This window comes from Nelumbo lutea, chromosome 8, assembly GCF_056320005.1.
Source record: "Nelumbo lutea isolate HS-2025 chromosome 8, American lotus-T2T, whole genome shotgun sequence".
NCBI classification, from domain to species: Eukaryota; Viridiplantae; Streptophyta; class Magnoliopsida; order Proteales; family Nelumbonaceae; genus Nelumbo; species Nelumbo lutea.
Window position 1 is genome coordinate 6,991,938 of NC_142691.1, and position 27,737 is coordinate 7,019,674.

The 27,737-nt window shown below is 44.3% G+C and overlaps 3 protein-coding genes and 2 long non-coding RNA genes across 6 annotated transcripts; 3 read left to right on the forward strand and 2 right to left on the reverse strand.

The window, feature by feature from the left end:
- Positions 1-1,860: 1,860 nt before the first annotated feature.
- On the forward strand, positions 1,861-10,487 carry SNF7.1 (SNF7 family protein). Of its 2 annotated transcripts, none has more exons than XM_088956798.1 (8): positions 1,861-2,360; positions 2,526-2,626; positions 4,452-4,551; positions 7,138-7,223; positions 7,328-7,419; positions 9,478-9,592; positions 9,673-9,868; positions 10,212-10,487. In XM_088956798.1, exons 2-7 carry the CDS (start codon positions 2,555-2,557, stop codon positions 9,862-9,864), a joined length of 657 nt encoding a protein of 218 aa, XP_088812924.1. In that variant the 5' UTR covers positions 1,861-2,360; positions 2,526-2,554; the 3' UTR covers positions 9,865-9,868; positions 10,212-10,487. The 2 variants fall into 2 exon arrangements, with proteins under 2 accessions (XP_088812924.1, XP_088812925.1); XM_088956799.1 differs by having other exon boundaries at positions 2,094-2,360; positions 2,462-2,626.
- Positions 10,488-12,855: 2,368 nt separating this feature from the next.
- LOC148842440 (uncharacterized) lies at positions 12,856-26,968 on the forward strand. The gene is made up of 2 exons (XR_016102908.1): positions 12,856-13,006; positions 26,362-26,968. It is a non-coding gene; the product is annotated as an uncharacterized LOC148842440 (long non-coding RNA).
- LOC148842441 (uncharacterized) lies at positions 13,264-14,340 on the reverse strand. The gene is made up of 2 exons (XR_016102907.1): positions 14,033-14,340; positions 13,264-13,896 (listed from the first exon to the last, which is right to left on the reverse strand). It is a non-coding gene; the product is annotated as an uncharacterized LOC148842441 (long non-coding RNA).
- Positions 17,314-18,024, forward strand: LOC148842442 (uncharacterized). Its single transcript, XM_088956400.1, has 2 exons — positions 17,314-17,630; positions 17,704-18,024. The coding sequence occupies exons 1-2, from the start codon at positions 17,625-17,627 to the stop codon at positions 18,022-18,024; spliced, it is 327 nt and encodes a 108-aa protein (XP_088812526.1). The 5' UTR covers positions 17,314-17,624.
- Positions 26,018-26,638, reverse strand: LOC148842443 (arabinogalactan protein 41-like). The gene is made up of 2 exons (XM_088956800.1): positions 26,504-26,638; positions 26,018-26,251 (listed from the first exon to the last, which is right to left on the reverse strand). Exons 1-2 carry the CDS (start codon positions 26,628-26,630, stop codon positions 26,178-26,180), a joined length of 201 nt encoding a protein of 66 aa, XP_088812926.1. The 5' UTR covers positions 26,631-26,638; the 3' UTR covers positions 26,018-26,177.
- Positions 26,969-27,737: the final 769 nt, after the last annotated feature.

Here is a 27,737-nt window from a genome sequence, read left to right on the forward strand (position 1 = left end):
CCTCGGGGTGGGGAAAAGGAGGATGTTGGTAGATTACTATGGGGGCAAGGGATGGGGCAAGGATGTCGTGGAGTGTCTTGACTATGGGGGCAAGGGACAAGGAGGATGCCCCAATAGTATATATATATATATATACTTTGGATTCTATGTAAGTTATAAAATTTAGGGAAATTGTCTAAAAGCATTTCTCTTAAACCTACCATAATTTTCAAAATGTCCAGAACCCCATGTCAGTAAGTTACCTTAAATAGATTAACAGATGTTGGTAGATTACTATTTTACCCTTTGTTCAATTGAAAATGGAAAATAAAGCAAAACATTGATAAAAAACAATAAAAATATATCTCAAATGTTTTAGTCTATTTTTTTATTGCCCATTTTACACATATAAGTAAAAAGGGAGCTTCAAATAAAAAAAATGCTTTTGATTCGAATCAAACTCATATGGTGCTCCATATCTACTTCCGCAACACAATTGTTACTTTATCCCTTTTAATTTCAATTTTCAAATGCAACAAGAACTGAGATCAATAAAAGATTTATGGTCAATAAGAGTACACATGGCTCTATAGGACCCCACATCCACTTCTATAGATATCAGTTATAACAACAAAGGTGTGTTGAATAAAAATTAGGATGACATAAAAATATGTTTAATAAGGATGGCATGCCATTCAGGGGCAGTTTGATCATAACAAATTGCATTTGTGCTGACATGGACAACATCTGTTAATGAACACTAACCGATGCTTTAATAAATGGTGAGTTTTGGAAAACAAAAAGTCATTAACATGGGGTTTTCTAGACGTTTTGAAAAGCTATGGTCAGTTTAAGAGAAATGTTGAAAAGTCATAGTGAGTTTTAAACAATTTCCCTATTATATGTTACTTTTTTATCATTTGAGCTCAAATTGAAAAGAGTGCAAATACAAGTATAAAAGTGCACCCAATGCATGAGGCTCCTTCCAATTTAGGGTTTGGTGAAGGATATATAGATGTAAATACAAATATGTAAAGTGCAAAGCTTTGTATATTATATTTAGACATGGCAATTGGGTTGGGTGTGTTGGGTCAAGACACTTCACGTTGATTTGGGGTCAGCTGAATTTTGGGTTGGGTCAAAAAATGCTAGACCCTAACCCTAAATGTTTGGGTTAGGGTTGACCCACGAGTCAATTTAGGCCATCCCTAAAAACAACTAAAATTAAAAAAAATAAAAAAATACATGAAAATGCCAAAATTAAAACAATTAACCTTAAAGTTCCAAACATAAAATAAGAAACTTGAACATTGAACCATTCAAAGAGTAAAGATTAAAGAGTGGAAACTTCTAACAATACATAAATAGTTCCAATTAGACCTAACAATTGGCATCAACGGGTTGACCCATGACCCAACTTAACAAAGTTTTTTGGGGGGTCAGGTAGGGTTGGGTCATTCTCAAATTCAGGTAGCTAAATATGCAACCCTAACCTTGTTTTTTCGGGTTGGGTTGGGTTGGGTTAAGTTCGCGGGTTGGGTCAACTTTTTGCTAAGTTTAATTATATTTGTAAACCGGATTTGATCGGGCGGCTCAGGTTGGGTTGGGTTAGGTTTACTTTTTTCCAAAAAAGAGAACATTAATTCATTGAAGGGATACAAGTTTTACAATTTACCTCCTGAATTTGAAGAGTGCAAAGGAGAATTCTTAAGGCTGTATTTGGTTGCAATGCAAATAAATTTGCATTGATGCAAAACCATAAAATTACAAATGATTTGAGTGTAACTTCTGACTTATTTTTGTTTCAAATTTTAATTTATTATGTTCAATTGCAGCACAAATTTTAATCTATACAAGGACATATTACCACCCTCTGAAAGTATACATATTTTATTCTCTATTCTTACTCTTAAATTCTTTGCCACCTTCCAAAACTCTACATTTTGGAGTTCCTTGCCCGGGACATCCACCCGAGCCATTTGACACATTTTGCTATGATAAATCACGCCCGAGCTTTAGATCATCATCACTAGCAGGGATCCGGGACATTTGACATTCATCGCGCAGCTGTTATCTGCTGTGGGTATAAATGTGGGAACCACATGTGGGTAGCAGAAGTGACCCCAAATTAAAGAAACGCTCTTCACTAATCTTACCTCATGCGGAAGCCAAAAAACACCAAAGCGGCTTTCTTTTGTGTTTTGGTTGTTTTTTGTTTTGCTTATTAGTGATTTCTTCGCGGAAGTCTCTTCTCGAGATTGACCCTGTATCCGCCTGACACCTCCCTCACATCCCCTCTCTGCCAGTCAAAGCGACCTCGAATTCGACTTCACGATTGCTATTTTCCAAAGCCCATCGTCAATTTTGATTTATAATCACAGGTGCAGTATTGTTCCACCCTGATGCTTTACCGCTAAGAAATCTATGCTTTTTCCTTTTCCTTTCATTTTTATTGATAGATCGTTTTGCGAAGTTTGTGCAGTTGATCTATCATATGCAGTCCAAGGTTAGGGTTTAGAGTAATTAAATTCGTTTATTTGGAACAGAGTGGCACTGACGTTCCGGGGAATTAATCATGTTTACGAGGATTTTCGGCAAACCTAAACAGGAGACAAATGCTCTCGCAACGCTAGATAAGTTAAACGAGGTATGCTTTTAGATCTTCTTCTGATTCTTTTGTCGTAGATCTTCCTTTTCGTTTTTTATTTCGAAGAGAAGCGATCTATGCTGGATTTCTGATTGTATTTTCCACTTAATTTGTTATTCAGCGGGAATCAGTTTATGTGCGGTTTGTTTTTCCCCATTCAACAAAAAGTTAAGCAAATTCCTTTTCTATATGTACCAGAGGATGTGATTTAAGTTTGAACGAGAAAAATTAAATTTTGGAGTATATCTTGTCGTCTCAAGAAAAAAAAAAAATCTACACTGCAGTCCAAAAGGGATCAATCAACATTGATTAGAGAGCGGATTGGAAGAGAAGGAAAAAAGCTCCCCTTTTCACCTTATAATTTATAGGAAGTTTGTAGCAAAAAAAAAAAAAGGAAGTTGATTGCCATGTGCCCATGTCCCTCATTACATACGCAACTTATGCACATTGTAGAAAGAAATTAAGAAAAAAAAATAATGAGAAGGGAAAAAATGGACGTATAAGCTTATTTCTTTTGGATATGGTAAGAAGCGCCTTCTTTATTGCCACAGTACCAAAAAGAAAAGAAAGGCATATTATAAACTAACTCATTCTGTAACATAGGCTACATTTTAATCAGCATCTAATGCCCACTTGGTAATTAGGAAACTATTTCTATACATGCATACAAGTGGGAAGGCATGGGTATTGGGCATGGCATTAAATAATGACACAAAAAGAAAAGGTGTCACTTTATATAGCTAATGCATATGTATGCATCCAGGTATGTAGTTCTTTTTGAACATTATGATTGGCCTTTTCTTTGTTATTTCAGCATAATGTAGTAGCAAATTAGGTTTATAGACTATCATCCTTAATACAAAGGGTTGTTTCTCAATCAGATCTCTAGCTATAAGAAATCAATAATCATATAATTAATGTCTTTGATTCAGGCCTATCAGTATATTATACCTTCCAAAAGACTTGCAGCTAGCATTTTTATTCATTCTGGCCTCCTATGGTCATTGTGAGGAGCTGAATTAATAATTGATTTCACAACATAGCAAATCTCACAGTTATTTTTTTATTTTGACATCCCCTCTAAATTTCTTTTCTATTTGTCATGCCTTGCATTTGATATTTTGTTTGTATTGGCTTTAATTTATGCATAGTCTATCTTTGAGAATGGCGAAGGCACATCAAAGCTTTACTCTATCACTATCAGCTTAATCTGTTGGTAACCTGTCTCAATTTTATAGGTCATATCTGATTGGGTATTCACCCATTTATGGGTGAATTGTTTGCATTATAACATTGGTTCCTCATGTTGCAATTCCTTCAATATTTTATCTCATGGAGAGGGTATTAGATGTCCTATTCAATTGAAGTCCATTTCTACTTAATTGGCATTAAATGGAACTTACTTTACTGAATTAATCTGGAAAAATATTCATCAGTCCCTGTTTATTGGAGGTAAGCATTTCTTTAAAGATTCCAATGCAATCAACATTGTATTTGAAGGGCAAGCTTTCAGGAAGGAATACCATTATGAGTTCAATTGTTCTGTCAATATAATGGTCAACGTTTATGAAATAGATTTTTGTATTTAGCTACACTTCACCATGTTTAAGTGATAGAATATTTTAAGACACATGAATGGTTTGGTGCATGCTTTATGCACTGGAACTTTGGTAGAAGTTCTAGACAATATGCTATTAAAAACACTCATCGCTTTCCTATTTGTGCTGTGGATAATGGATATTTTATATGAAATTGTAACATGATAATGCTTTTTTGATTCTATATGTCAGCCACCCTTCTCTTACTACTTGATCATTTTCCGCAGACACTTGAAATGCTAGAGAAAAAGGAGAAAGTCCTTATTAAAAAGGCTGCTTCAGAGGTTGAAAAGGCCAAGGAATTTACCAGAGCAAAGAACAAAAGGGGTATGGTTGAACTTTTTTTTTTTCTGAGACAGTTGCCTTTTTGGGTCACCTTATATGTTTATTTTAAATCCATCCATTAAGGTGTATCTCTTTTTGTTATTACTTAGAAAGTTTAAGTTACTTTTTACCTATCCTTGTTGCCAAACTGTGCAATCAAAAAAGAAAGTGTAGATATCATACAGATAGTTGATTTTCTTCCTTATTTTTGTCCTCAACCCATAAAGAGGGGCAAAATATTGTGGAGATGCATGAGGGCTTCAATCCTATGGACCGTTTGGGAGCAATGCAATATGAGGATTTTTTAAGAGAAAAGCCAAACTAAGGGAGTCTTGATGACAACGGTGGCAATTTGGGTTTAGACTTTGCCCAGAGTTTCAAACTTATGATATTATTAGGAATTGACCAGTTGTCACTCATCACTACCTTGTCTACATTCTAGAACAAGAGTTAATGTCTAATGGTCACCTCCCACTCAACACAATATCAAGATGAATTTTGATGGCTGAGGCCTAGGGAATCCTGGCAACTTGGGGGTTAGGGGAGTTTTCTGAAGGCATGATGGGACTATTATGACAGTTTTATTGGGGGTCATTGGATATGGAGACAACACTAGGGAAAAACTCTTAGCAGCCATACAAGGACTAAGGTTGAGCAAAGTAGTGAGTTGGTGACAAACAATGTTGTGGGTACATGAAAATATAGATATATGTTGAGGGAAGTCAATTGTTGGTGGAAGAACTGGATGTAACTTTTTATTGGACTCCTAACTTCTAAGTGTGCTAAATTGCTAATGTAATGTTTGATGCCTAGCCAGGCAAGCTATGAATAGATGCACCTGTATTGGGTGGTTCCAGAGGGAACCTGATGCAAAAGAAAAACTTACTGGGGTAGGTACTGATTACTAGCTCACAATAGAACTGATTTTGCACTTTTATACTTCTCCCTTTTAAAGAAGTCAATAAGATGTTTTGATTGTTACTGGTAAAAAAAAGGATATTCTACTCTACCCAAGGTGCTGTTCCTGCTCCATTGTTTTGTTCCTGTTATTGCTCCAACTTTCTTACTTCCATTGTTCCACCATATATACTGTGATTATATCAGGAATTCTCTTCATTTTATTAACTAGTAAATCTGTACGTGCATTGCACATGGTAGTTTTAAATGATAAGAACAACAACACAATTAAAAAACAATAGTGGTCATAATAATCTTAGGCTGCGTTTGGAAGCGGTGTAAAACCTCATCGATGTAAAAGTTCATCGATGGAGTTTCACACTGAACTGTAAAAGGTTCTGACCATTGAGCTTCGAAAAACATGGAGTTTTTACATCAATTTTATCCCACTCCATCCAAACACCGATAAATCTAAACTGGGAGTGGAGTTTTACATCGATCTTGATTTACATTGCATCCAAATTCTGACAAAACCGAACCGGTGTAAACTTTTATATCGATGACATTTTACATCGTTTCCAAACGCAGCCTTAATGTTCTTATCAAAACCCATGTGACAGATAAGTAATTGACAAATGGTGTGTATTGGTGAAACCAATAACCCATTTGACCAGGTCAACGGACTTTGGAATTTGGATGAGATATTCATCTCCTTATTTTTTTTCTTTTTTTGTATTTTAGCTATCTCCATCATTAATCACAATAATACTCATTTTTAGACATTTTGTTTAATACAATGAATATATAACATTAAAGACATGCTTAGTTTTAGATAAACTTTATAATGTTTTCTATATAAAAAACAATTGATTGGTAACTCCTAATTAGTAATCCCATGGTCAAATCAACCAACCAATTGGTTAACTCATAATCAAACCAATGTTGTGTCAAATTACTTGCTTGTAAAATCAACCAATCGACTGGTTAACTCATAATCAAACCAATATTCTGGGTCCATTTATCATCAAATTACTTGCTTGTAAAATATAGAATGAACTTTATAGTTGAATTCGAATTACAGTTTCTGCCCTTAAAATATAGAGGGGTTAAATTCAAAAAGAGGGGATATTTTGGTCAAGAAAAAGGTCCAGAAATCTTGGGGGGCTATTCCCATTTTTATAGTAGTATATAGATTATTTTCAAACTTTCAATTGCTTACAGATTGTCTCCATTTGGGTATTGATATTGGAACTGGAACCGTTCTGGCCACCGGTTTCCGGGTTGACGGGTCAACCATTCAGTTTGAATGGATGGTCTGTTCTGACAAAAGATTTAAAAAATAAAAATAAAATAAAAAAAGCGGCCAAAAAACCGTTGAACAGTTTGGTGGTTCAGACCGCTTGGGTCAACGGGTTGTTGACTGATTCAACAGTTTTTGGCCAGGAACCGGGTTTGGGGCAAAACAGAACTGGTTGCCTGGACGGTTCCCAGGCTGAACGGTCCGACCATCTGGGTCAACGGCGGTTCGAAAACCATGTGTAAGAAAGCATCAGTTGGTAGCAGCTCTTTGGTACACGTTTTTAGGTTATTTTGGATCCAAATTTCAAAAAAATATGCTGTGAAGTGTTTCCCCATCTCTTGCTGAACTGAACATTTCCTTGTTGAATTTTTCTACTTTGTTTTGTCATGTAGCGGCAATACAATGTTTGAAGAGGAAAAAACTATATGAACAGCAAATTGAGCAGCTTGGTAACTTTCAATTGAGAATTCATGATCAGGTTTGTTGGTAATATTACATAATTTTATCAGTATTCAGTGATTTGTTTGCATGTTAGTTGGTATCAAATCCTTTGAATTTTGTCATTTGGTATTGGCATTTCAGATGATAATGTTAGAAGGTGCAAAAGCTACAACTGAGACAGTTGATGCATTGAGAACTGGAGCGTCTGCAATGAAGGCTATGCAGAAAGCGACGTAAGTATCACTCTACTTCATTTTGCATGCATCAATTTAATTAGATCCCACCTTCAAGGTTTTGCTACTGCTCTGCCATACTCAAGTTGTCACTGATTGTTTTACTATTAATTGGAAAGGTTTTATTCTAAATGGATAAAAAGAGATAAACAATAATTATTCCTTTTATAAACAAATACTTGTTCTTTTTATAAGCAATAATTATTCTAAATGGATAAAAAGAGCTCTCCAAGGAGGCATATATGAGTGCAATGTCCACAACCCAATCATGGCAAAAGCAACTAGACCATCTTGGGAGAGCATTTCCTTGGTACAGCTCATTTCTCATAACTGAACTGTAGCCTAACTCTCAGCTAACGAATGATCTGATTTTGAATCCATCTGAAGAGATTTTTATTCATGCATCAATGTTCTGGCCTCTCTGATGTATTGATGTAAAGACCAATTGCCCTTTGAATCCTCCTGCATCCATCTATCCAATGAGTCTGAGAGTCACTCTTCACCTTCGTTTTAATTGATACTGATGTTAGTTACCCAAGCTTTATTGTTTCTGGGTTGTTTATTGATTCTCCTTTGAGCTTAGAACCCCTGTCCAACCAACTGAGCAAGCGTTGGAACTGAAAATGTGACTTAGTAAAATGGAATGAAGGGAACATAAATGATATGCATTAATTATCAAAAAAAAAAAACATAAATGATATGCATTGTTTCTAATGAAAAGTAAATTAAGATAGTTTTGCCATGTGCCTGGAAGTCTACATGGAGCGAGATTGAATAGAGTTGAGATAAAACTATGAGAAATTAACCTCTAAGGAAGATAGCCCTTAAACCAATGAAGAGGTGGCAACATGGTGACCACCCTCGGCTCGTACTTCCTCTTGGGAGGCAGTACAAAGGAGATGACCAGAATGAGAGCCCTGGTTCTCATTTCCCATCATTCCAGATGTTGCTTATATTTTCTTCTGTAGGCATGCATTCTTCAGCTTACAGATCCGCTTCCCTATTGCCAAATCTATTCTCCTTTGCTGTCACACTGCCTGCCTCATTACTCCATCCACCATTGAATTTATCAGGTATGTCAGGTTTTGTCTTGTGAGCCGGCTGAGTTGGACATCTGCTGAAAATACCCCTCAATAGAACCGAAGGAAATATTGAAATGGGATCTGTATACCTAATCCCAAATAGTTGGTATAACCGTATAACGCTTCATTGAGTGGATAGATTTGAGGATTTATGAATTATGATGTAACAGAGAATATAGTGCCTGATAGATTTGGTTTACCAGGCTCTGTTGAGTTGAGCGGCTTGAGTCAAAATACTTGGGCCTTGTTTTCCTTGGAGTCTCAAACCTATGCAATGCATGTAGGTCATGGCTAGGAATGGCAACAGGGCGGGGCGGGGCCGGGTTTTGCCTGCCCCGTACCCGACCCTGAATTGAAATTCCCCACCCCAAACCCCCGGTGGGGCTAAAAATCTTAATCCATTCCCGTCCCCACGGGGAATGGGGATCCCTGACTTTGCCCCGCCCCGCATTGGTCATTCTTGTATATTTATAAATTTATTTATTTTTATTTTTTTGAAACCTAACTAGAACTATTTTATATTATGTAATACAATATAGTATAATATAATATATAATAATATGTTATGATATAATATACATTAGCATATATTAACAATTTTATATGTATTATGTAATATAATATAGTTGAGCGGGATCAGGGTGGGGTGGACAAATACCATCCCCGCCCTGTCCCTGACCCCCAGAGTTTCGGGTTTTCCCTGAACCCGCCCTGAACCCTGATCAGTGGTAAAAAATTCTGCCCCAACCAGGTTGGGGCAGGGTGGGGCCCCACAGGGATGGGTCAAATTGCCATCTCTAGTCATGGCAGATGTTGGCATTTCTGCTGCTGATGTTTTGTTATCATATGAAAATTTCACTTTGTTCATGTAAGCAAAAAATGTCAGTAATGGATTTCAAAAACCAAGTTTCCACTAAGCAAACAAATTTCTCAACAATGTTCACCATAACTCATGGATTCCATGAAATCTTTACAGAAATATTGATGATGTGGACAAGACAATGGATGAGATTAATGAGCAGACTGAGAACATGAAGCAGATACAGGAAGCTTTGGCAACTCCTATTGGTGCAGCAGCTGATTTTGATGAGGTAATCACCCTGTTTCCATATGCTCCCCCATGGGAGGTTACTTTTTTGAAGTGAATAATCAAAGCGATCTGAACTTTCAGGATGAGTTGGAGGCAGAGCTTGAAGAATTGGAGGGAGCAGAGCTGGAGGAACAGCTTCTTCAACCTGCTACAACTGCTCCTGCAGCTCCAGTGCATATGCCAGCAGGCAGGCAATCAACTCGCCCTGCACCTCAGAAGAACACAGCCGAGGAAGATGAGCTCGCTGCATTGCAGGCAGAGATGGCTCTTTAAACAGGTATTTCTTCCTTTTAATTTATGTTCATCCTTTCATTTACTGAAAAAAGTTCATTATTTGTTTTGAAGATTCTAATCCTGCCTTCGTCAAGGTTGGGGTGGGGGGTTGGGAGTTTGTGGCCATCAAATGTAATAGAAAGCACAACGGAATTGTTTCATTGCAAGTGTGTCTGATATGCTGCTAATAAAAAAACAATTGTCTGATACAATGCTCTTGGTTATCGATAAGAAGTGCAAAAATATCCGGGATCAGTTTAGATTCAGACATTTTCCTAATTAAAATGTGTTCTTTAACAAAACTGATGTTTTTCCTGTTCTGATTGTGTTGGTTTTATCTTGTGCAGTTAGTTCAGTCCATGCAGTAAACGTGGATTGTGTAAAGATTGGGTACTCAGGCTGATACTCCAACTTCCGCAACATCTCGGTGTGCATTCAGGCGTTGTATAGTTGGCATAAAGTAAACAACCCCCTCTGAAATCTGTACCCTACTTGGGATAAGAAGTTTTCTGTTTTATAGAATACCTTCGTTGTGAGTTTATTGTTCTGTCACGCATTGAATTCAATGTCACCATGGGCAAGGTATATTATACATGAATAATGAAGTAGTCAGTATTGCCACATGTTCTGAACTGTTTTGTTGTTAGCTTTAAATCAATGTAGATGCGCTTAAACTATTTACTGGTTTGGGGGAAATCAGAAATATGAAATTCCCAAATGGGGAATGCCATTTCAATAGGAGATCACATCTCCCGAAGTTGTCAGTGGGAGATGTTCCCAATGCACGGTTGGGATATGCTGTGCGGTGCAGATGTGAGTTCTTTCAATAAGAACGGGATTCCCATTTTGGCCAACTAAACAGTTGAATTGGAATGAATCATTCTTGTTCCGATTATTCCCATTAAGCAAATGGAAATGGAGTACTGTATAAGCCTTAAAGAATTATTAACAATAAATAAAAATAAAAAACAAGGAATATTTAAACTGATCATTGGCGTATGTGAGAAAGATCATTACTTGAAAGTGTTGTTTCTTTGACAGTTTGGCTAAATTAGCGGGAAAAATACAGGCGAGTTTAAGTATCGTTTAAAAGAGTGTTTATGTGAAATGGAGGTGGAACGACGACAGTTGTAGTGCAGCTGTTCAAGCTTAAATTTTTAGACTAGAACTTGACGGAATTCCTCTACTCTTTCCTTCCCGCCCAACTCCCCAATAGGTGGTGGTGGTGGTGGCAGAGGACCAATGGCTAATCCACTGGGTGTCAAACTGTAAATGATGTAGAGCTCGGATTACCTTTATAATGCGCCATGCCTTTCAACTAGGCTTTCCGCTTTTGAAAATTTGAGCTGATAAAAAATTGAGGTACCTCAATGGTAGAGGGGGCCTCGTTCGTTTCAATACTCATGGATTTGAAATAAACTTGTGTTCGTTTGCTACTATAATAAGGCCAACGGAAAAGATTTTTCCCAAAGACTAGACTTGACAATTGTGTTATGATGATGTGCGATTTAGAAACTCCTAGCTGGAGGGTTGTCTGGATGTGTTTTGCGTGGCGAGTTGGATCAAACTGTGAAACATACCAGAGAGACCGGGGTGGAAGATCCGGTGAGGTCACTCTGATGCTTAAGCCAATAATATGTAGCGGTTGCGAGCTAAAGTTTTAGATGCTAAAGAACTTGAATGCAAACAATCACACATACTTGGGCCTTGGAGGGGTTGTTGTCTTTATATAGTTGAACTTCATGGGTCCCACGAAATGGTCACGGGATCTTCGGCCTGAGTAGATAAGATCCATTTCCGCTTTAGTCGGGGAGTGACATATCGGTTAAGGAAGTCTATCGTCTCCGCCTGCTCTGAGTGGGGAGAGGATAAAGCCTGCCGTTACGCGGTGTGATCCCGTGGGGTTTGGATTTCGTTGGGTAGTTTCTGGAGTCGATTACATGTCACTCCGGGTCTTGAGCCCTGAACTAGATTAAGTGCTAAGATGCCTTTACGCCAAGGTGGCTCTATGCCGAGGTGGCTTTGTATCGAGGTGACTGAACACCCGAGCTCTGAGACTGCTGACTAGGCTCCTTTTGCTGAATTGTCACCTATCAGGCAGATCGCATCCACATGACCTTTACTTGCTAGGTCGTGCCAAATCACCCTCCATCAGGTTGGGTGGGTCGAGTTCAGGGTGGGTCAAGACACTTTGGGTTGATTTAGGGTCGGGTTGAATTTTGGGTTGAGTTATCAAATGCTAGACCCTAACTTTCCTTTTCTTTCCCTACTTTTTCCTTCAAACCAAACGTATCTTAAATGTTTGTGTTAGGGTTGACCCATGGATCAATTCAAGTCATCCCAAAAAAATAACTAAAATTTAATAAAAATAAAGAAAAATTACATAAAAAATGCTAAAATTAAAAGAATTAACCTTAAAATTCTAAATATAAAACAAAAAAGCTTGAGCATTTAACAATTTAAAGAGTAAACAATAAAGAGTAAAGACTAAATATAAAAAGAATTAAAGAGTGGAAACTACTAACAATTCATAAATAGTCCCAATTAGACTTAACAATTGATTTAGCGGGTTGACCCATGACCCAACCCAACCCAACTCTAGTTTTTTTTTTTTTTTTTTCTGGGTTAGGTTGAGTAGAGTCATTCTCACATTAAAATAGCTAAATATGTGACCCTAACCGTGTTTTTTCAAGTTGGATTGGATCGGGTTTACGGGTTGGATTAACTTTTTTGCCATGTCTACTAAAGACTTACAAATACTGACTATTGGTAACCAATATGAGGGTGAATAAGCTAACCATATGCCAAAAAATAAAAGTATATGTTTGGCATCGATGGCGCAGATGCAGCACCATTTAATGTTGGAAGGACTGCTTTTTTTTTTTTTTTTTTGAATTTGCCGCGTGTCCTTCCACACGTGGATTTGAGGAACTCGTGCGGAGTTAATCGTGCGTCCTCTCGCCTAAAAGGTCATCCTTTTCATTTCAGAACACTCAACCCTCCATCTTCAGCTCTCAGAACTAAAACCCGCCGGAGATTTCTCCCTTCTTCTGCTCTCAGAACTAAAACCCGACGGAGGTTTCTCCTTTTGAGTTCTGCCGGTCAACGCCGACGATCACTCCGGCAGATTTATTTACCGGAGGTAAGTTTTTCTCATTTTTTATGTTTTTTGTTTTTTTCTCATTTTTGCCGGAGTGAGAGCTCCCTTCCAGTTCCGCCGGTCGACGCTAACAAGTCACAACATCTGCAACTCTGTCTCTTCCATTGACCAAGACCAAAACTCTACCTATGTTGGTAAAATCTCCCAAATTTCAGTTGTAAACCAAACCAAAACCAACCAACAAATTCAAGATGTGGCTACTACGAAACGAAACGGAACCCATACCCTCAGTCCCTCAGAGAAATAACAAATTTTCATATTTAGCAGCAGAACCATTTCCTTCAAAAAGAAAAAAAATAATAACAAAGGAGGAAAAACTGAAAGAACACTCGCCAAAAAAATATAATAAATAAAAGGATAAAAAGCAAGGGTTCCATTTAATGCAACTGTGATGGATGAAAAATAAGTAGCACACAAAAAAGCATACAGAATCATCAAAAAGAAACCATTTTATAGACAGTCGATGCAGTTACCTGCAACCGTGACCGGAGAATTATCATCTTTGGATTTAACCTGATTATTGCCCATGGAAATCAAGCTCTCCTGCAACCTCTGACAGAGAGAGCAAGCCATTTGAACGATTCTAACAGCAACATCCAATTCTGTTGAATATTCCTCTGTTTCAGAGGATGTAATCCCCAACTTTTCGTCCTCCATGATCGATGGAGAAGTTCGATGAAAACCCGAAAGAGAAGCAGCGTTTTCTGAGAGACCCACCTTGCTGGAAGAGGCGGCTAGGCAGCATTTACTACTGGATAATAGCAGAACTCCTACATGCTTAGATGTACCAAATTATGTGGGAGTTGTGTTGCGTGGCTTGCACAGAATAACGGCATCAGACTCCCCTTTCAATCAATTTAAGCTATCTTCGCCTACTCGAAAGAAAAATCTATATTTTTTTCAATGAACAAATTGGTTGTTTTTGATTGATTATGTGGGTTTTGAAGCAAGAAAAACAAACGGCAAAATGGGTTCATGAAAACTGAGAAAATGGATATAACAAGGGACCTGTAACAAGGCGTTTGAGTGGACATCTTCGTCGTTTCTCGCTGTTAAAAATGCTTCGCTTTCGGAATGGTCGTCGGCGTCGACCGGTGGAATTCAAAGGGGTGCAATCTCCGGCGGATTTTAGTTCTGACAGCAGAAGGTGGAAGGTTGAAGTGAGCGCGTCGACCGGCGGAGCTCAAAGGGTTGAGGTGTTTTGAAACGGGAAGGAAGACCTTTTGGGCGAGAGGACACACGGTTAGCTCCGCACGAGTCCCTCACAGCACGTGGGACGTTTTTGGGGGGCGGATGGAACCCGTTTCCTGGAGCACTGTTTGATACCAATGCCTGTCATGTTGGCAACAATTTACAGTTGTAGTTTCTGCAAACGTCAAATTTAGCATCGCTTCAAGTCATACTTCAAGTCATATCGTAGAACACCATTTTTTATAAAAAAAAATAGTTTCAAACAAATGCCTATTTTCTGAAACACCATTTTTTCCAAACGATAATGTTATTTTCTGAAGCAACAACAACGATGCTAAATACACACAATTTCAAAAATCACTTACATGAAAAACATTATTGTGTACTTACCAGAAAATGAACAACAGGACATTACTGCGTACTTACCAGAAAATGAACAACAGAACAAGGTACTGAGCAATGCAGGAGAAAGAGGTCTTCATGTATGACGTATCTCCATCTCCATCTCCCGTGGAGATAGGAATATTGTTCATTTGGGAGGGTCACTTCCATTCATGGGTCCTGATGGAGCGCGATCCGGCCGGTCTTAGCTGTCCGTTATCTTACTTCCGAACGGGGTAGCAGGGAACCTGAAACGGAGGAGATGGAGAAGCTCCGGGGGGGAACCCAGTATAGAGGCTCCGAAGCTCAAATTAGAATCCTTCAAAAGCAAGGTAATATCAGATAGCGCAAAGTTTGCATACCTCCGTTGTCGGGGGGCAGGGGGCTCTTATAGTCACCTCGTGCACTCGTCTCGGGGCCCTTGTCAGGTCAAGTATGATTACCCTTGTGCTTGTCAATCCGGCCGTCGTCATTTCTGTTGAGACAGAACCGTCGATGCCTAACCGTCATCTAACTGGAGATGGCGGTGTCAGTGGTGGTGGCAGGTGGCCGTTTAGGGTGCTATCGCCAAACGTCAGATCCCAAGTCAGTCAGGCGCGGCGCCCTTGGGCATGAACTTTCTTAGTGTCAGGCGTGGTACGACTTGTTTGGTTTTGGTGCCAAGTGATGCGAAGTGCTGAACGAGGCGGTCTTGAGCTCGGAGGTATCTATAGGGCAGGTCAGTTCGGCGAAGTGTATTCCGAGCTGTTACAAGGTGGGTCAGTTCGACGAAGTGTATCCCGAGCTGTTACAAGGTGGGTCAGTTCGGCGAAGTGTGTTCCGAGCTGTTACAAGGTGGGTCAGTTTGGCTAAGTGTATCCCGAGCTGTTACAAGGGTCAGTTCGGCGAAGTGTATCCCGAGCTGTTACAAGGTGGGTCAGTTCGGCGAAGTGTGTCCCGAGCTGTTACAAGGTGGGTCAGTTCGGGCCCCCGGTAGGGAGCTCAGTCCGCTAGTGTCCCCTTGTTCCCGCCTAGGCTTGGCCCCTTTTGCCGAGCTGTTGTTTCTGCCACGTGTCACGTAATAGAGAGGTCGGGCCAAATCTTCCTTCATCAATTGCCCCCCACTCCTTGCCCGGGGGTCTTGCCATGGTGCGGGGAGTTTTCGCGAGGTAGCAGGTGGATTTGTCACGTCCTTCGAACCTTCACTGCACGAGAAGGCTGGAAACGTGCTTACTCAAGAACGCTGGTGGTTGTGACAGCGCACGTTTTAAATTTCAAACCAATTCGTGCCGTTGGGACGTGACAGCGGGTCATTTCAAAAAGGCGCGCCACTGCTGTACGTGCGCGGGCGACTGTCAGGGAGACGTGTGGCGCGTCAGTTTTGGAAAAGACGCATGTCGAAGCAACGTCGGTTTCAAAAATACGTGCGCTGACGTTTCACTTTTTTCGGAAAGACGTGCGCCAATCACGTCTCGACCTTAAGGGTTGTGCGGTCGGTAAGAACGTGGGCCGTCGGATCGTCTTCGGTCTGCACGGTCGATTCTTGGTTACTGTAGCTATAAATAGTGGGGGACCCCGGTTGGTTTGTCACTTCTGCGGTTTGTCTACTGAGTTCGCGTCCAACCTTTCAACTCGCGTCCAAGTCTTTTTCAGCTCGCGTCAAGGATGGTTATACAGTCTTCACGGTTCTTTGGCTTGTTCTTCAAACTTTCCGGTGAGTACTTTCTTGAATCCATCTTTTCCCCAATGTCTAGCTTTGATAGCTTAGACGATTCTTCGAGTAGGGCCGACGTAGGTTCCACCAACCGAGCCGTGTCCCCAGACTGCCTCAGTGATCCTGAGGTGGAGCTTGAGGACTATGAACCAGTGGGCCGAGTCGCTTCGGGCAGTTTGGCGTCTACCTCCCGACGAGGTCGGATGCTAGACAGGTTTGGTCCTTCGACCATGACGCCTGAGGGGCTTCAATCCATACTTCTGTCTTACAATCTTCCTGGGGGGTACACATATTTTATTCCTTCGGGTAACTTTCCTTGGGAACACGGTCCCGACGAGATTGTGATTTTTCGAGAGCAGCTCGCTGCAGGGTTGCGACTTCCTTTCCATCCCCTTCTCGTCGAAGTCATAAACCACTTCGGTGTCACCATTGGCCAGCTTCATCCGAACTCTATTCGGAACCTGGTGGGGACAGTTTCCCTTTTTTGCGAGCAGAACTTCCCCTTGGACCTAGAGATATTCTCCTCTATCTTGATGCTCAAGAGACAGGCGGGTCCTCTTCCTGGGGGGAGACGGGCGTATTACCTTACTCATCGCCAGGGTTTTAAGCTTCTGCACGATCTTCCTAACAAGGTCCCGGCGTGGAAACGGGACTACTTCGGCGTGCGAAGTGCACAAGGATGGCCTTTTCAGACCGGGTGGGGTGAGGCCGCTCCCGATTTAGGCGTGACTCTCGATAAAGAGACGGTTAAGGGCCTCCGACAATGGGCACGGCAAGGCTTAAAGTGCCACCACTACTTAACGGAGGCCAAGCTTATTGTAGCCGGCCTGAGTTCGGGTAGGTTTCTAGCTATGCGGTTCTTGCTTGCTTTGTTCTTTTCGTTTTTTCTGATGTCGAACTCGTTTCTGCAGGTGTGATGGACGCGGAGAGAACTCGTGGGGGGCGTTTGTTCCAAGGTATGAAGAGGAGGAAGCAGGTCGCCAAGCGAACTCATACCGAACTGCCCCTGGGTGAGGAGCCCAAGCCCCAGACCATACGCCGGAGGATCTGCCTAGGGAGCCTGATGTGACTCCACCGGTGCACGAAACTTCCGGGGCGCCTTATGCTGAGACCACTCATACGGATGCTCCTACATACTCAAGTGCTCCTGCTCACTCCGGGTCTGCTCATACATGGGCTGGGCCCTCAGGCTCGGGAGCTCAAGGGGAGTTTAGGAGCGTGTTGACGCCGAACTACGCTCTTAAGAAGAGTAGGGACGCTACTTTCCCTGAGGAGGTCGCGGCATGGACCGATCTTCCCTTGAATCAGGTCGCTTGCCGCGCCGTAACACATGCCATGGTGGTAAGTTAGATTCTGTCTTCCTTTTTTATTCTGTTGCTTCTGCTGTCATTTGCTCACTTGTTTCTTTTGGTAGGTGAATTCTTCAATTCATGCCTTGGCGGCCCAAGTGGAGAGGAGCTCGCGACAGGCGCGAGCTGCTGAGGCTGCCGCTCATGCTACTGAAGAAGCCTTCCGTGCTGCAGAGGCAAATACCCGGGCTGCTGAGGCGGCTGCTTATGCTGCTGAAGAGGCTGCTCGCGTCGCGATGGCCAGACAGGCGAGGTCTCAGCGTGACGCCGAGGCCATGGGGGTAGTTGTCAAGCATATGACGGACTTGAAGTTGGATTTGCAGCATCAAGTCAAATATCTTCAAGAGGACATCAGGGAAAGAACACATTGCCTCTCCGCGTTTTGACGATCTGATGGTGGACTCTTACAGGAGGGGGTTCAAGTTGAGCCGGTGGATGATCCGGAATACGTACCCCGACCTTGATGTAAGTGCCATAACCACTTCGCGTATAACTCAGGAGATGGCCAATGCTGCCGATGGCGAGCCGGACTCTAAAGGAGAGGCAGGGCCTTCAGGTGTTGTTGAAGTGCCTTCCGATGGCGAAGAAGTGGCTCCGGGCATGTAATTTTTTTTTTGCCAATGTACTGTTTCTTGCAATGGAGTATGTCTTTTTCCCCTTGCTCATCTTCCCCGAACTGTTTCTTTGTCGGGTTATTAAATTTCCGCGGTCTTTTATGCCGCGAACTGATTTTTTGCCGAGCTGATAATATGCTCTTCTTTGCTTGTCTACGCCGAAGTTCCTCTTGGCTTGCCTTGTGGCACATAGGGCCTGATTTCGTCCACTTCGCTTGGTGGTTTATAGGTAGTATCGCCTTAAGTTCACGATGTTCCACGCTCGAGGTACTTGTTTGCCTTCCAAGGTTTCGAGTTCGTATGCGCCCCCGAGCGCTCTTTTTACTTTAGGGCCCTTCCCAATTAGGTCCAAGCTTGCCCATGCCGGGTTCGGGCACCATAATCTTACGAAGGACCAGGTCGCCGACTCGGAAGCTCCGTTGCTTTACTCTGCTATTGTAGTAGCGAGCTACCTGCTGCTGGTATGCCGTTGTTCGGATGTGCGCGAGGTCCCTTACCTTGTCTAGTAGGTCGAGGTTGGTGCGTAACTCGTCTCCGTTCGTCCGATCGTCGTATGTTTCTAATCGCAACGTTGGTATTTCAATTTCCGCCGGGATCATTGCTTCATTGCCGTAGGTGAGGTTGAAGGGGGTTTCTCCCGTGGCTGCTTTTTCGGTAGTTCGGTGAGCCCATAAGACACTTGGTAGCTCTTCGGCCCACAATCCCTTAGCTCGATTCAGACGTGCTTTCAGTCCGCGCAAGATGGCTCTGTTCATTACTTCCGTTTGACCGTTTGCTTGCGGGTGCGCGACTGACGTGAAATTTTTCCGAATCCCCATGTTCTGGCACCACTCTTGGAACTTGATATTCTCGAACTGTTTGCCGTTGTCGGAGATTAGTACCCGAGGTAACCCGAACCGACATACTATGTTCTTCCAAAAGAAGTTCTGTATGTTTCGAGCCGTAACAGTTGCCAGAGGTTCGGCTTCTATCCACTTCGTAAAGTAATCTACTACAACAACTAAGAATTTTCTTCCGCCTGTTGCTGGTGGGAATGGTCTTAGGAGGTCGATGCCCCATTGTGCAAAGGGCCACGGGCTGGCGAGGTATTTGAGGTCGGAGGCAGGTTGATGGTGGATGTTAGCATGCTTCTGACACTTGTCGCATTTTCTGACGAGCTCGACAGCTTCTACCTTCATCGTTGGCCAGTAGTATCCTTGTCGAAGTGCCTTTTGGGCGAGTGCTCTACCCCCCAAGTGTCCGCCGCACAGGCCTTCATGAGTGTCGCGGAGTACGAACTCGACTTCGGTAGGTCACAGGCAACACAAATAGGGGAGCGTGTACGACCGTCGGTATAACCGTTCGTCTATTATGACGTATTTGGCCGCCTGGCACTGCACCCTCTTGGCCGCATTGCGTTCTGCAGGGAGGGTTCCGTCTATCAAGAAGCTCGCGAGTGGATCGATCCAGCTCGGCTCTGCTTCTAAGACGGGAGCGACCTCCTCTATCCCCCCGAGAATACTTGGCCGAGGTAAGTCCTCTATGTACACAGTTCTCATATTGTTGTGACTCGTACTGGCTAACCGAGACAGGGCGTCGGCCTCAGTGTTTTCTGACCTCGGGATTTGCCCGATGATGTGTGACCGGAAGTTGAGCAGGGCTTCTTTACTTTGGCCAAATATGCGATCATGGAGAGATCGTGTGCTTCGTACTCGCCGGTAACTTGGTTCACCACGAACTGAGAATCGCTGTAGATGACCAAGTGTTTTGCCTTTACCTTTCGCGCTAGGTCCAGCCCGACGATCAGTGCTTCGTACTCTGCCTCGTTGTTGGATGTCGCGAACTCAAAGCGTAGTGCGTATTCTAATTTTGTGCTGCCCGGGCCGCACAAGACTATTCCACCTCCGCTGCCTTGCCGGTTCGAGGAACCGTCCACGTGAAGGATCCAGGGCTCCTCATCCCAGTTTGCGCTTCGCCTGACCAGGAGAGATGCCACACTAGCTGCTACTTCACGGGGTTCGGACTTTATGGGCTTAGGAGCTCCAGGTTCGCCCGAACTGGGGACCTCGGGCTCGACCTGTGGGGCTTCGTGGCTGAAAGTGCACTCGGCGATAAAATCTGCCAAAGCTTGGGCCTTGATAGCGGTTCTTGGTTTGTACTAGAGGTCGTACTCGTTGAGTTTGATGGCCCATTTCGTCAGTCGACCGGAGACCTCGTGTTTGAATAAAACTTGTCTAAGAGGTTTGTCAGTTAGGACGATGACTGTGTGAGCTTGGAAGTATGGGCGGAGTTTCCGAGCTGCTATTACTAGGGCGCATGCTAGTTTTTCTATCTCCGGGTACCTTGCCTCTGCTCCCTACAAAATTTTACTAACATAATAGATGGGTCGTTGGACCCGGTCTGTTTCTTTTATCAGTACCGAATTGACCGCCTCGTCGCTCGCCGAGAGGTACTGTTCTAAGACCTCGCCCACCTCGGGTCGGGCTAAGGTTGGCACACTAGCGAGGTAATCTTTTAGTTCGTCGAACACGAACTTGCAGTCCGGGGTCCACTCGAACCCTTTGCCTTTGACTGCCTTGAAGAAGGGTAGGCAGCGGTCTGCTGACTTAGACAAGAAGCGGCTTAGAGCGGCTATGCGGCCGTTTAGCCTCTGAACCTCTTTTACTTTCCGAGGTGGTTTCATATATAGAATGGCTTTTATTTTGTCCGGGTTGGCCTCAATACCGCGCCGATTGACAATGTAGCCTAGGAACTTGCCCGAGGTGACACCGAAGACACACTTGTTGGGGTTCAACTTCATGCTAAACTGACGCAGGATTTGGAAAACAGAATCTAAGTCTTGTATTAATTCTTGTGAAAACTGAGTCTTGACGACCATGTCGTCTACATAGCACTCTATCTTCGTACCAATCAGGGGCCGAAATAGCCTATTTACAAGTCTTTGGAAAGTCGCTCCGGCATTTTTTAGTCCGAAGGGCATGACTTTGTAGCAATACAGGCCAAACTCGGCTATGAAGCTGGTTTTTTCCTCATCGGATGGGTCCATCCTAACTTGGTTGTAGCCCGAGTAGGCGTCCAGGAAGCTTAGCAACTCGTTTCCCGAGGTCGCGTCCACTAGACGGTCAATTCTGGGGAGGGGGAAGCAATCTTTCGGGCAAGCTCGGTTCAGGTCGGTATAGTCGACGCACATGTGCCACTTGCCGCTTGCCTTTTTTACCAACACCGGGTTGGCCACCCAGCTTGGGTAATGGACTTCCCTTATGAAGTTTGTTGCGAGGAGCTTCTCGACCTCCTCGTCGACCGCTCTCCAACGTTCTGGGGCTAAGTTGCGTTTCTTCTGTCTAACGGGTCTGACTACAGGGTCAGTATTAAGTTTGTGAGTTATCAGTCCGGGGCTAATGCTGGGCATGTCGGCCGCGGACCAGGCAAAAATATCTAAATTTTGAAGTAAAAATCTCACCAGTTCGGCTCGTAGGGGGTCTTCGATGGAAGCTCCGATGCTTAGTGTGCGAGCTGGGTCCGTAGCTGAAGTCGGGATTGCGACAGTTTCCTCCGTGGGCGAAGCTCGTTCCTCACCTTGCTCCGCAGGCCGCTCCAGTTCGAGGTCATCGGCCGCCTTGGTTTTTCCCTTCAGGGCAGCAACGTAGCACTTGCGGGACTCGAGCTGGTCACCCCGCGCTACCCCTATACTAAAGTCCGTAGGGAACTTCATGGCCAAATAGTAGGTGGAGACCGCCGCCCGTAGGATATGCGTGATCGGCCGCCCTATTATGGCATTGTATGGGGAGGGAGTCGCGACTATCAGGAAATCATGGTTGAGTCTGACTGCACAAGGCCATGTGCCGACTTCCACAGGGACAATTACTTTTCCGAGGGGCCTGACTTCCTCTCCGCTGAAACCCACCAGGGGAGTGTTCGCGGGCTTCAGCTCGCTCCTCTGTAACTGCAGCTGGTCAAATGCTGATTTGAAGAGGATGTCCGCTGAGCTGCCCGAATCTACGAGTATGCGCCTGACCTCGAAGTCGCTGATCCTTAGTTTAATGACAAGCACGTCATCATGGGGGTAGTGGACTCCTCGCGCGTCGTCCTCCGTGAAAAAGATTGGTTCTTCGGTCTTTGGTCTCTTTGGGGGGTTCCGTTCTTCGAGGGCCGCTTCGCGAACTGAAGTTCGGGCTGCTGCCGAGGTACACCCCGCTACCACCGAACCTCCCACTATTACATGGATGGTTCCCCGAATTGGCCTCTCTTCCGGAGGCTACTTCTGCAATGGTTCGGCAGGTCTGTTGCTAGACTTGGGGGCATCCTTTTCGTGCTCCCCTTGCCGACCTGCTTTATTGTTATTGTTGTGCTGTACAAAGTTTCTCAAGTATCCGGACGGATGAGCCCCTCTATCTCATCCTGGAGGTTATTACACTGTTCGGTGCTATGACCATGGTCTCTATGGAAACTACAATACAAATTCTTATTTCTCTCGTTCGGATTTCCCTTTAGGCGAGGTGGCCACTTAACGTACGGAGCGTATTTGATCGTCATTAAGATCTCTGTCCGCCTCGTGTTTAACGGCGTGTAGTCCGTCCGAACTGCTAGGGGGGGCCGGAATGACTGGTTCGGCTTCGGCTCCCGGGTCGGGTTTTTTCTATTCACCGGGTTGGAGAGCTCGCCTTCTCTCTTTCTTTTCTCGTTCCCGCCTTCGGTTCGTTGGTTGATTTTTTCCTTTGTCCTCATGAACTTATCCGCAAGTTTGAGGAATTCGGCCACGGTTGCAGGCTGGTTGGCCACCATGTGCCATTTGAATTCTTTGTGTGTCACCCCTCTTTTGGCCGCCGCGAGCTGCACTGCGGGGTCCAACCACGGTATCTGCAAGCATGCTTCGTTGAATCGCTTAATGTAGCCCCGAATAGATTCTCCTTCTCTTTGGACTACTCCGAAGACGCTTTCCTCCGTTCTGGGGCACCGTTGGCTGGTGACGAAGTGTGTGGTGAAGACTTGCACGAACTGGGCCCAACACTTTATCGACCCGGGGGCCAGGTTCCTGTACCAAGTGCGGGCTACCCCCTGAGGGTGGTGGTAAAGGCCACGCACATGCACGATTCGCTGGCCCTGGCGAGGTGCATTTGCGACTGAAAGGCGTCAACGTGGTCGTTGGGGTCGAAGGACCCGTCGTACTTGTCCAGAGGTGGGAGCTTGAAGTCTCTGGGTAAGGGGACCGCCAGGAGTTCCGATGCGAGGGGGGAAGGAACGGAGAGAGCCGGGGCAGCCCCTACCTCGCCCAAGCTCATGTCTTTGCCTCTGAATTCTGACAAGGCACGGGTGGTGGTTCGACGACTTCGCTGGCGCCTTCGCCGTTGAGCGGGCCTTGTACTGGCGCTGCTGGCCTCCGTGTTACCGAGCTCGATGAGCCCGGAATGCTGGTAGTCTGCCGCCAAGGCGCTGAACCGGTTTTTGGTGAGCGGGAGCTCGGGCCCGGAGCGCCGAGGTGCCGACCTCGCGGGCGAGGTTCCCGACCCGCCCGCAGGTTGTGAGGCGGGGATGACATTTTTCTCTCTTCGGCCTGGGGACGAGGCCTGGCTGTTGGGGTTGTTCTGGGGCCGGGAGGCCTTCGCCTCGTGGGGGCGCCCATCCTGCGGGGAGGCCTTGACCGGCCTCAGAGCGGGGTGGCAAGGCGGAAGTAGTGGTTGGTTCAGTGGCAGTTGGGGGAACTGCTGTTGATAGTGATACTGGGAGATGTTGTGCAGTACTTGGTGCTGGTGAAGCTGGTGCTGTTGGAACTGTTGCATTTGGGCTTGCATTGCCCGCATGCACTGCATCAGGTCCTCCAACCGGTTTTGGCTAGCTGCCAGGGGGACGGCAGCCGGTTCAGTGAAGGTTGTCTCAATGGGGAGAGGAAAGGGGATGCTTGTGGTAGGAGGGTTTACGGGTGCCACTGCTTGTGGCGCGTTCAAGCTGGGGATCCCATCCACCGAAAGGGGGATGGTGAACTGTCCAACGCACACTACGGGGACTTGAAGTCGCTCCCCGGTGGCGTTTGTCTCCGTGCCATGTCCGGTGTTGCTGGAGGAGGCCATGAGTGTTGGGTTTTTTTTTTTTTGGAGAAAAGGGGTTATCGAAGCTTAGAGGGAGGCTTTTTGAAGCGTTTTCCCACAGACGGCGCCAATTGATGGAGCGCGATCCGGCCGGTCTTAGCTGTCCGCTGCCTTGCTTCCGAACGGGGTAGCAGGGAACCTGAAACAGAGGAGATGGAGAAGCTCCGGGGGGAACCCGGTGTAGAGGCTCCGAAGCTCAAGTTAGAATCCTTCAAAAGCAAGGTAATACCAGATAGCGCAAAGTTTGCATACCTCCGTTGTCGGGGGGCAGGGGGCTCTTATAGTCACCTCGTGCACTCGTCCCGGGGCCCTTGTCAGGTCAAGTATGATTACCCTTGTGCTTGTCAATCCGGCTGTCGTCCTTTCTGCTGAGACAGAACCGTCAATGCCTAACTGTCATCTAACTGGAGATGGTGGTGTCAGTGGCGGTGGCAGGTGACCGTTTAGGGTGCTGCCGCCAAACGTCAGATCCCAAGTCAGTCGGCGCGGCGCCCTTGGGCACGAACTTTCTTAGTGTCAGGCGTGGTACGACTTGTTTGGTTTTGGTGCCAAGTGATGCGAAGTGCTGAGCGAGGCGGTCTTGAGCTCGGAGGTATTTATAGGGCATGTCAGTTCGGCGAAGTGTATTCCGAGCTGTTACAAGGTGGGTCAGTTCGGCGAAGTGTATCCCGAGCTGTTACAAGGTGGGTTAGTTCGGCGAAGTGTGTCCCGAGCTGTTACAAGGTGGGTTAGTTTGGCGAAGTGTATCCCGAGCTGTTACAAGGGTCAGTTCGGCGAAGTGTATCCCGAGCTATTACAAGGTGGGTCAGTTCGGCGAAGTGTGTCCCGAGCTGTTACAAGGTGGGTCAGTTTGGGCCCCCGGTAGGGAGCTCAGTCCGCTAATGTCCCCTTGTTCCCGCCTAGGCTTGGCCCCTTTTGCCGAGCTGTTGTTTCTGCCACGTGTCATGTAATAGAGAGGTTGGGCCAAATCTTCCTTCATCAAGTCCAATTTCAGATTTTGAGTACTCCGAGAACTTGTGAAAATAAAAGATTAGATTTTCAGATTTTCAACCGTTACTATTAGTTGTGATTGTGGCTGTGGGTACGGTATAGAGGTGATATAGCACAACTGGATCATGTTCCATAGTGCTCGGAACACGGGTAAGTGGGACATTGCCTGGTGTCAGATGAAATCATCCTGAAATGGATGCGAAACAGCTACGAACCCCTGCTGTTTTTTTCATATAGGTTCATTCGTGCACATGAAAATATGGCACTTGGACATGCACTCTCGAGGTATATCCAAATACCATATTCCAATAGACTTGGGCTTTTTTTTTTTTTTTCTGTTTGTGGATTTCGATTTCACCCCGGTTCTGTCACTGGAATTTGAGAGATTCACGGGAAGAGATCTTAGTATCTTACTGATTGACATGAGAAGCACCAGAGAGCTTACTCTGATACCAACCAGCACATCAGCACTTGTATATTTATAGAATTGTTTACAGCATTCGTTGAACACAATATAGTAATATAAATTGGGAATAGATTATGGAGCCCCACGAGAAAAAAAAAAAAAAAAACTTCTCTCAGGGGAACTGAGAAACTGATATTCTATTTATTCAAGGCATAAAATCAATTCCAATCAATTTCGAAACAAGGTAAACGGATGGAAGTGAAGGCAAAAAGAAAAAAAAGAGGGGCACAAGAAGAAGGAAAGAGAATGGAATAAAAAAAGAGCTTAGAGAGAGAATCCCCATATAAAATAATAAAATTAATATGTGCCATTGTCAATTGCCATACAATACAAGCATGAAAAGGAAGGAACCCACATCGCTGAATATCTCTCTCTACGTTCCTATCTGTCTGTCCATCTTCTAGGACTCAATGTATGATATAGGTGAGCACCATCGCAGCCAACATTAGCACGTAAGCTATTCCTTGGTCTATCGCAACTCCTGCAAAAACAAAACCAACGCATGATTATTATTCAGAGAAGCTCAAATAATTCTAAGTACATTCGTATGTAGTAGTACTTGACTAGTTGTTTTATTTTCTTTTTATCAAGGGGGCAACCACGGAACCACCCAGAATCCAGATCAGACAGGATGATTCAGGTCATGATGCAAGAGAACCCAGTTGGTTATGGGATTGGGCTTGAGAACCGACACCTAGAAGAATAGAAAAAGAATTGAGTTAACGACACTAACCATCGCTGGAAGGAGCAGGAGCAGGGCTCTGCGCATTGATGACAGGTAAAAGCAAGGTCAGGAAGAGAGCCAGAATAATGGCTACTTTTGCAGAAGACAATCTCATCAATTCCATAAGAAAGCTCATTGCTGGTTTTCCTTTCCCTCTCTATAAACAATAGGTACAGGGCCTGAAACAGAAACTGAAAGCCTAAGAACCATGTTCTTCGGTTTTAAAAAGGATTGGGGAACTTGGTTGGGGGAGAATCTCCAAAGGAATCGCATTGCCAGTCTGGCTGACAACTGTTGTCAGACTGCATAAACCACTAAACCCTTCTGGGCCAGTATATATTTGACACGTGTACTGATGGAAATTCCTCATGCATGTTCTGAGTTGTTATTGTTAATGTGCTGGTTGTTCCCACCCTATTTTATGTATCCACGATTGCCTTCTGCACTCATTAATATTCAATTCGTCTCCACAATCAGGTGTTCCTTTTTTTTTTTTCTTTTGAATTTTCAAAAAATGGATTCGGCTGCCAGTTACAACGGCTAATCTCTGCTACTGCATCATGCTCTTCCGGCTGACACGTTTATGGAGGAATTGCGATTTGCCAAGTGCCGAGGATGATCGATCAATGCTTGCTGATCCAAGATGCAGCGGTGAATCAGCGTCGACGATCAACATCAACATTTTCGTGGGACCCACATAAGAAATCACCAAACTGTTGATCCATTTGAATGATTCAGATTTACCTAAACGGCATCGTGACTTTCCGGCATCATAGTAAAGGTGGCCATGGCAACACATCTAATTCAAGGTGGGACCATGACAACACATCAAAGGTTTTTAATTACTTGTTTGGGCTCAGCGCTACAACTAATTAGGTGGCCATGGCGTGGCAAATGTGGCTTGCTAAACATAACGGACATAAGAGATAAAACACCCCCTTTGCCATTTAATAACCTTTTCTTTGCCATGTAGAACATAAGAGACTAAACCTACACTGCTACACATCATGGTGGGAGAGAATTGGAATTGAGGGAAATGACCCATTATAAATCACTAATTGATAGGAATGGCAACAGATCAGGTTCAGGACAGGGATTATATTTCCCGTCTCCAATTTTTGTTGGGAATAAAATTTGTCTTCCATCCCCGATTTCCCCGACTAAGGATTCCTAATAATCCCCGTCCCTATCCTGCCAAAACAATCCCATCAGCATCAGCGAAAATTGCCATCCCTACCCGTTG

What these genes read in the sequence shown, in the direction of transcription:
- SNF7.1 (XM_088956798.1), top strand. Translation starts at nt 2,555, where the DNA reads ATGTTTACGAGGATTTTCGGCAAACCTAAACAGGAGACAAATGCTCTC. An exon ending in AATTGAGAATTCATGATCAG is followed by an intron (nt 7,224 to 7,327) that starts GTTTGTTGGTAA and finishes TTGGCATTTCAG; the next exon opens with ATGATAATGTTAGAAGGTGC. An exon ending in CAGCAGCTGATTTTGATGAG is followed by an intron (nt 9,593 to 9,672) that starts GTAATCACCCTG and finishes CTGAACTTTCAG; the next exon opens with GATGAGTTGGAGGCAGAGCT.
- LOC148842443 (XM_088956800.1), bottom strand. Translation starts at nt 26,630, where the DNA reads ATGAGCTTTCTTATGGAATTGATGAGATTGTCTTCTGCAAAAGTAGCC. An exon ending in TCCTGCTCCTTCCAGCGATG is followed by an intron (nt 26,252 to 26,503) that starts GTTAGTGTCGTT and finishes TTGTTTTTGCAG; the next exon opens with GAGTTGCGATAGACCAAGGA.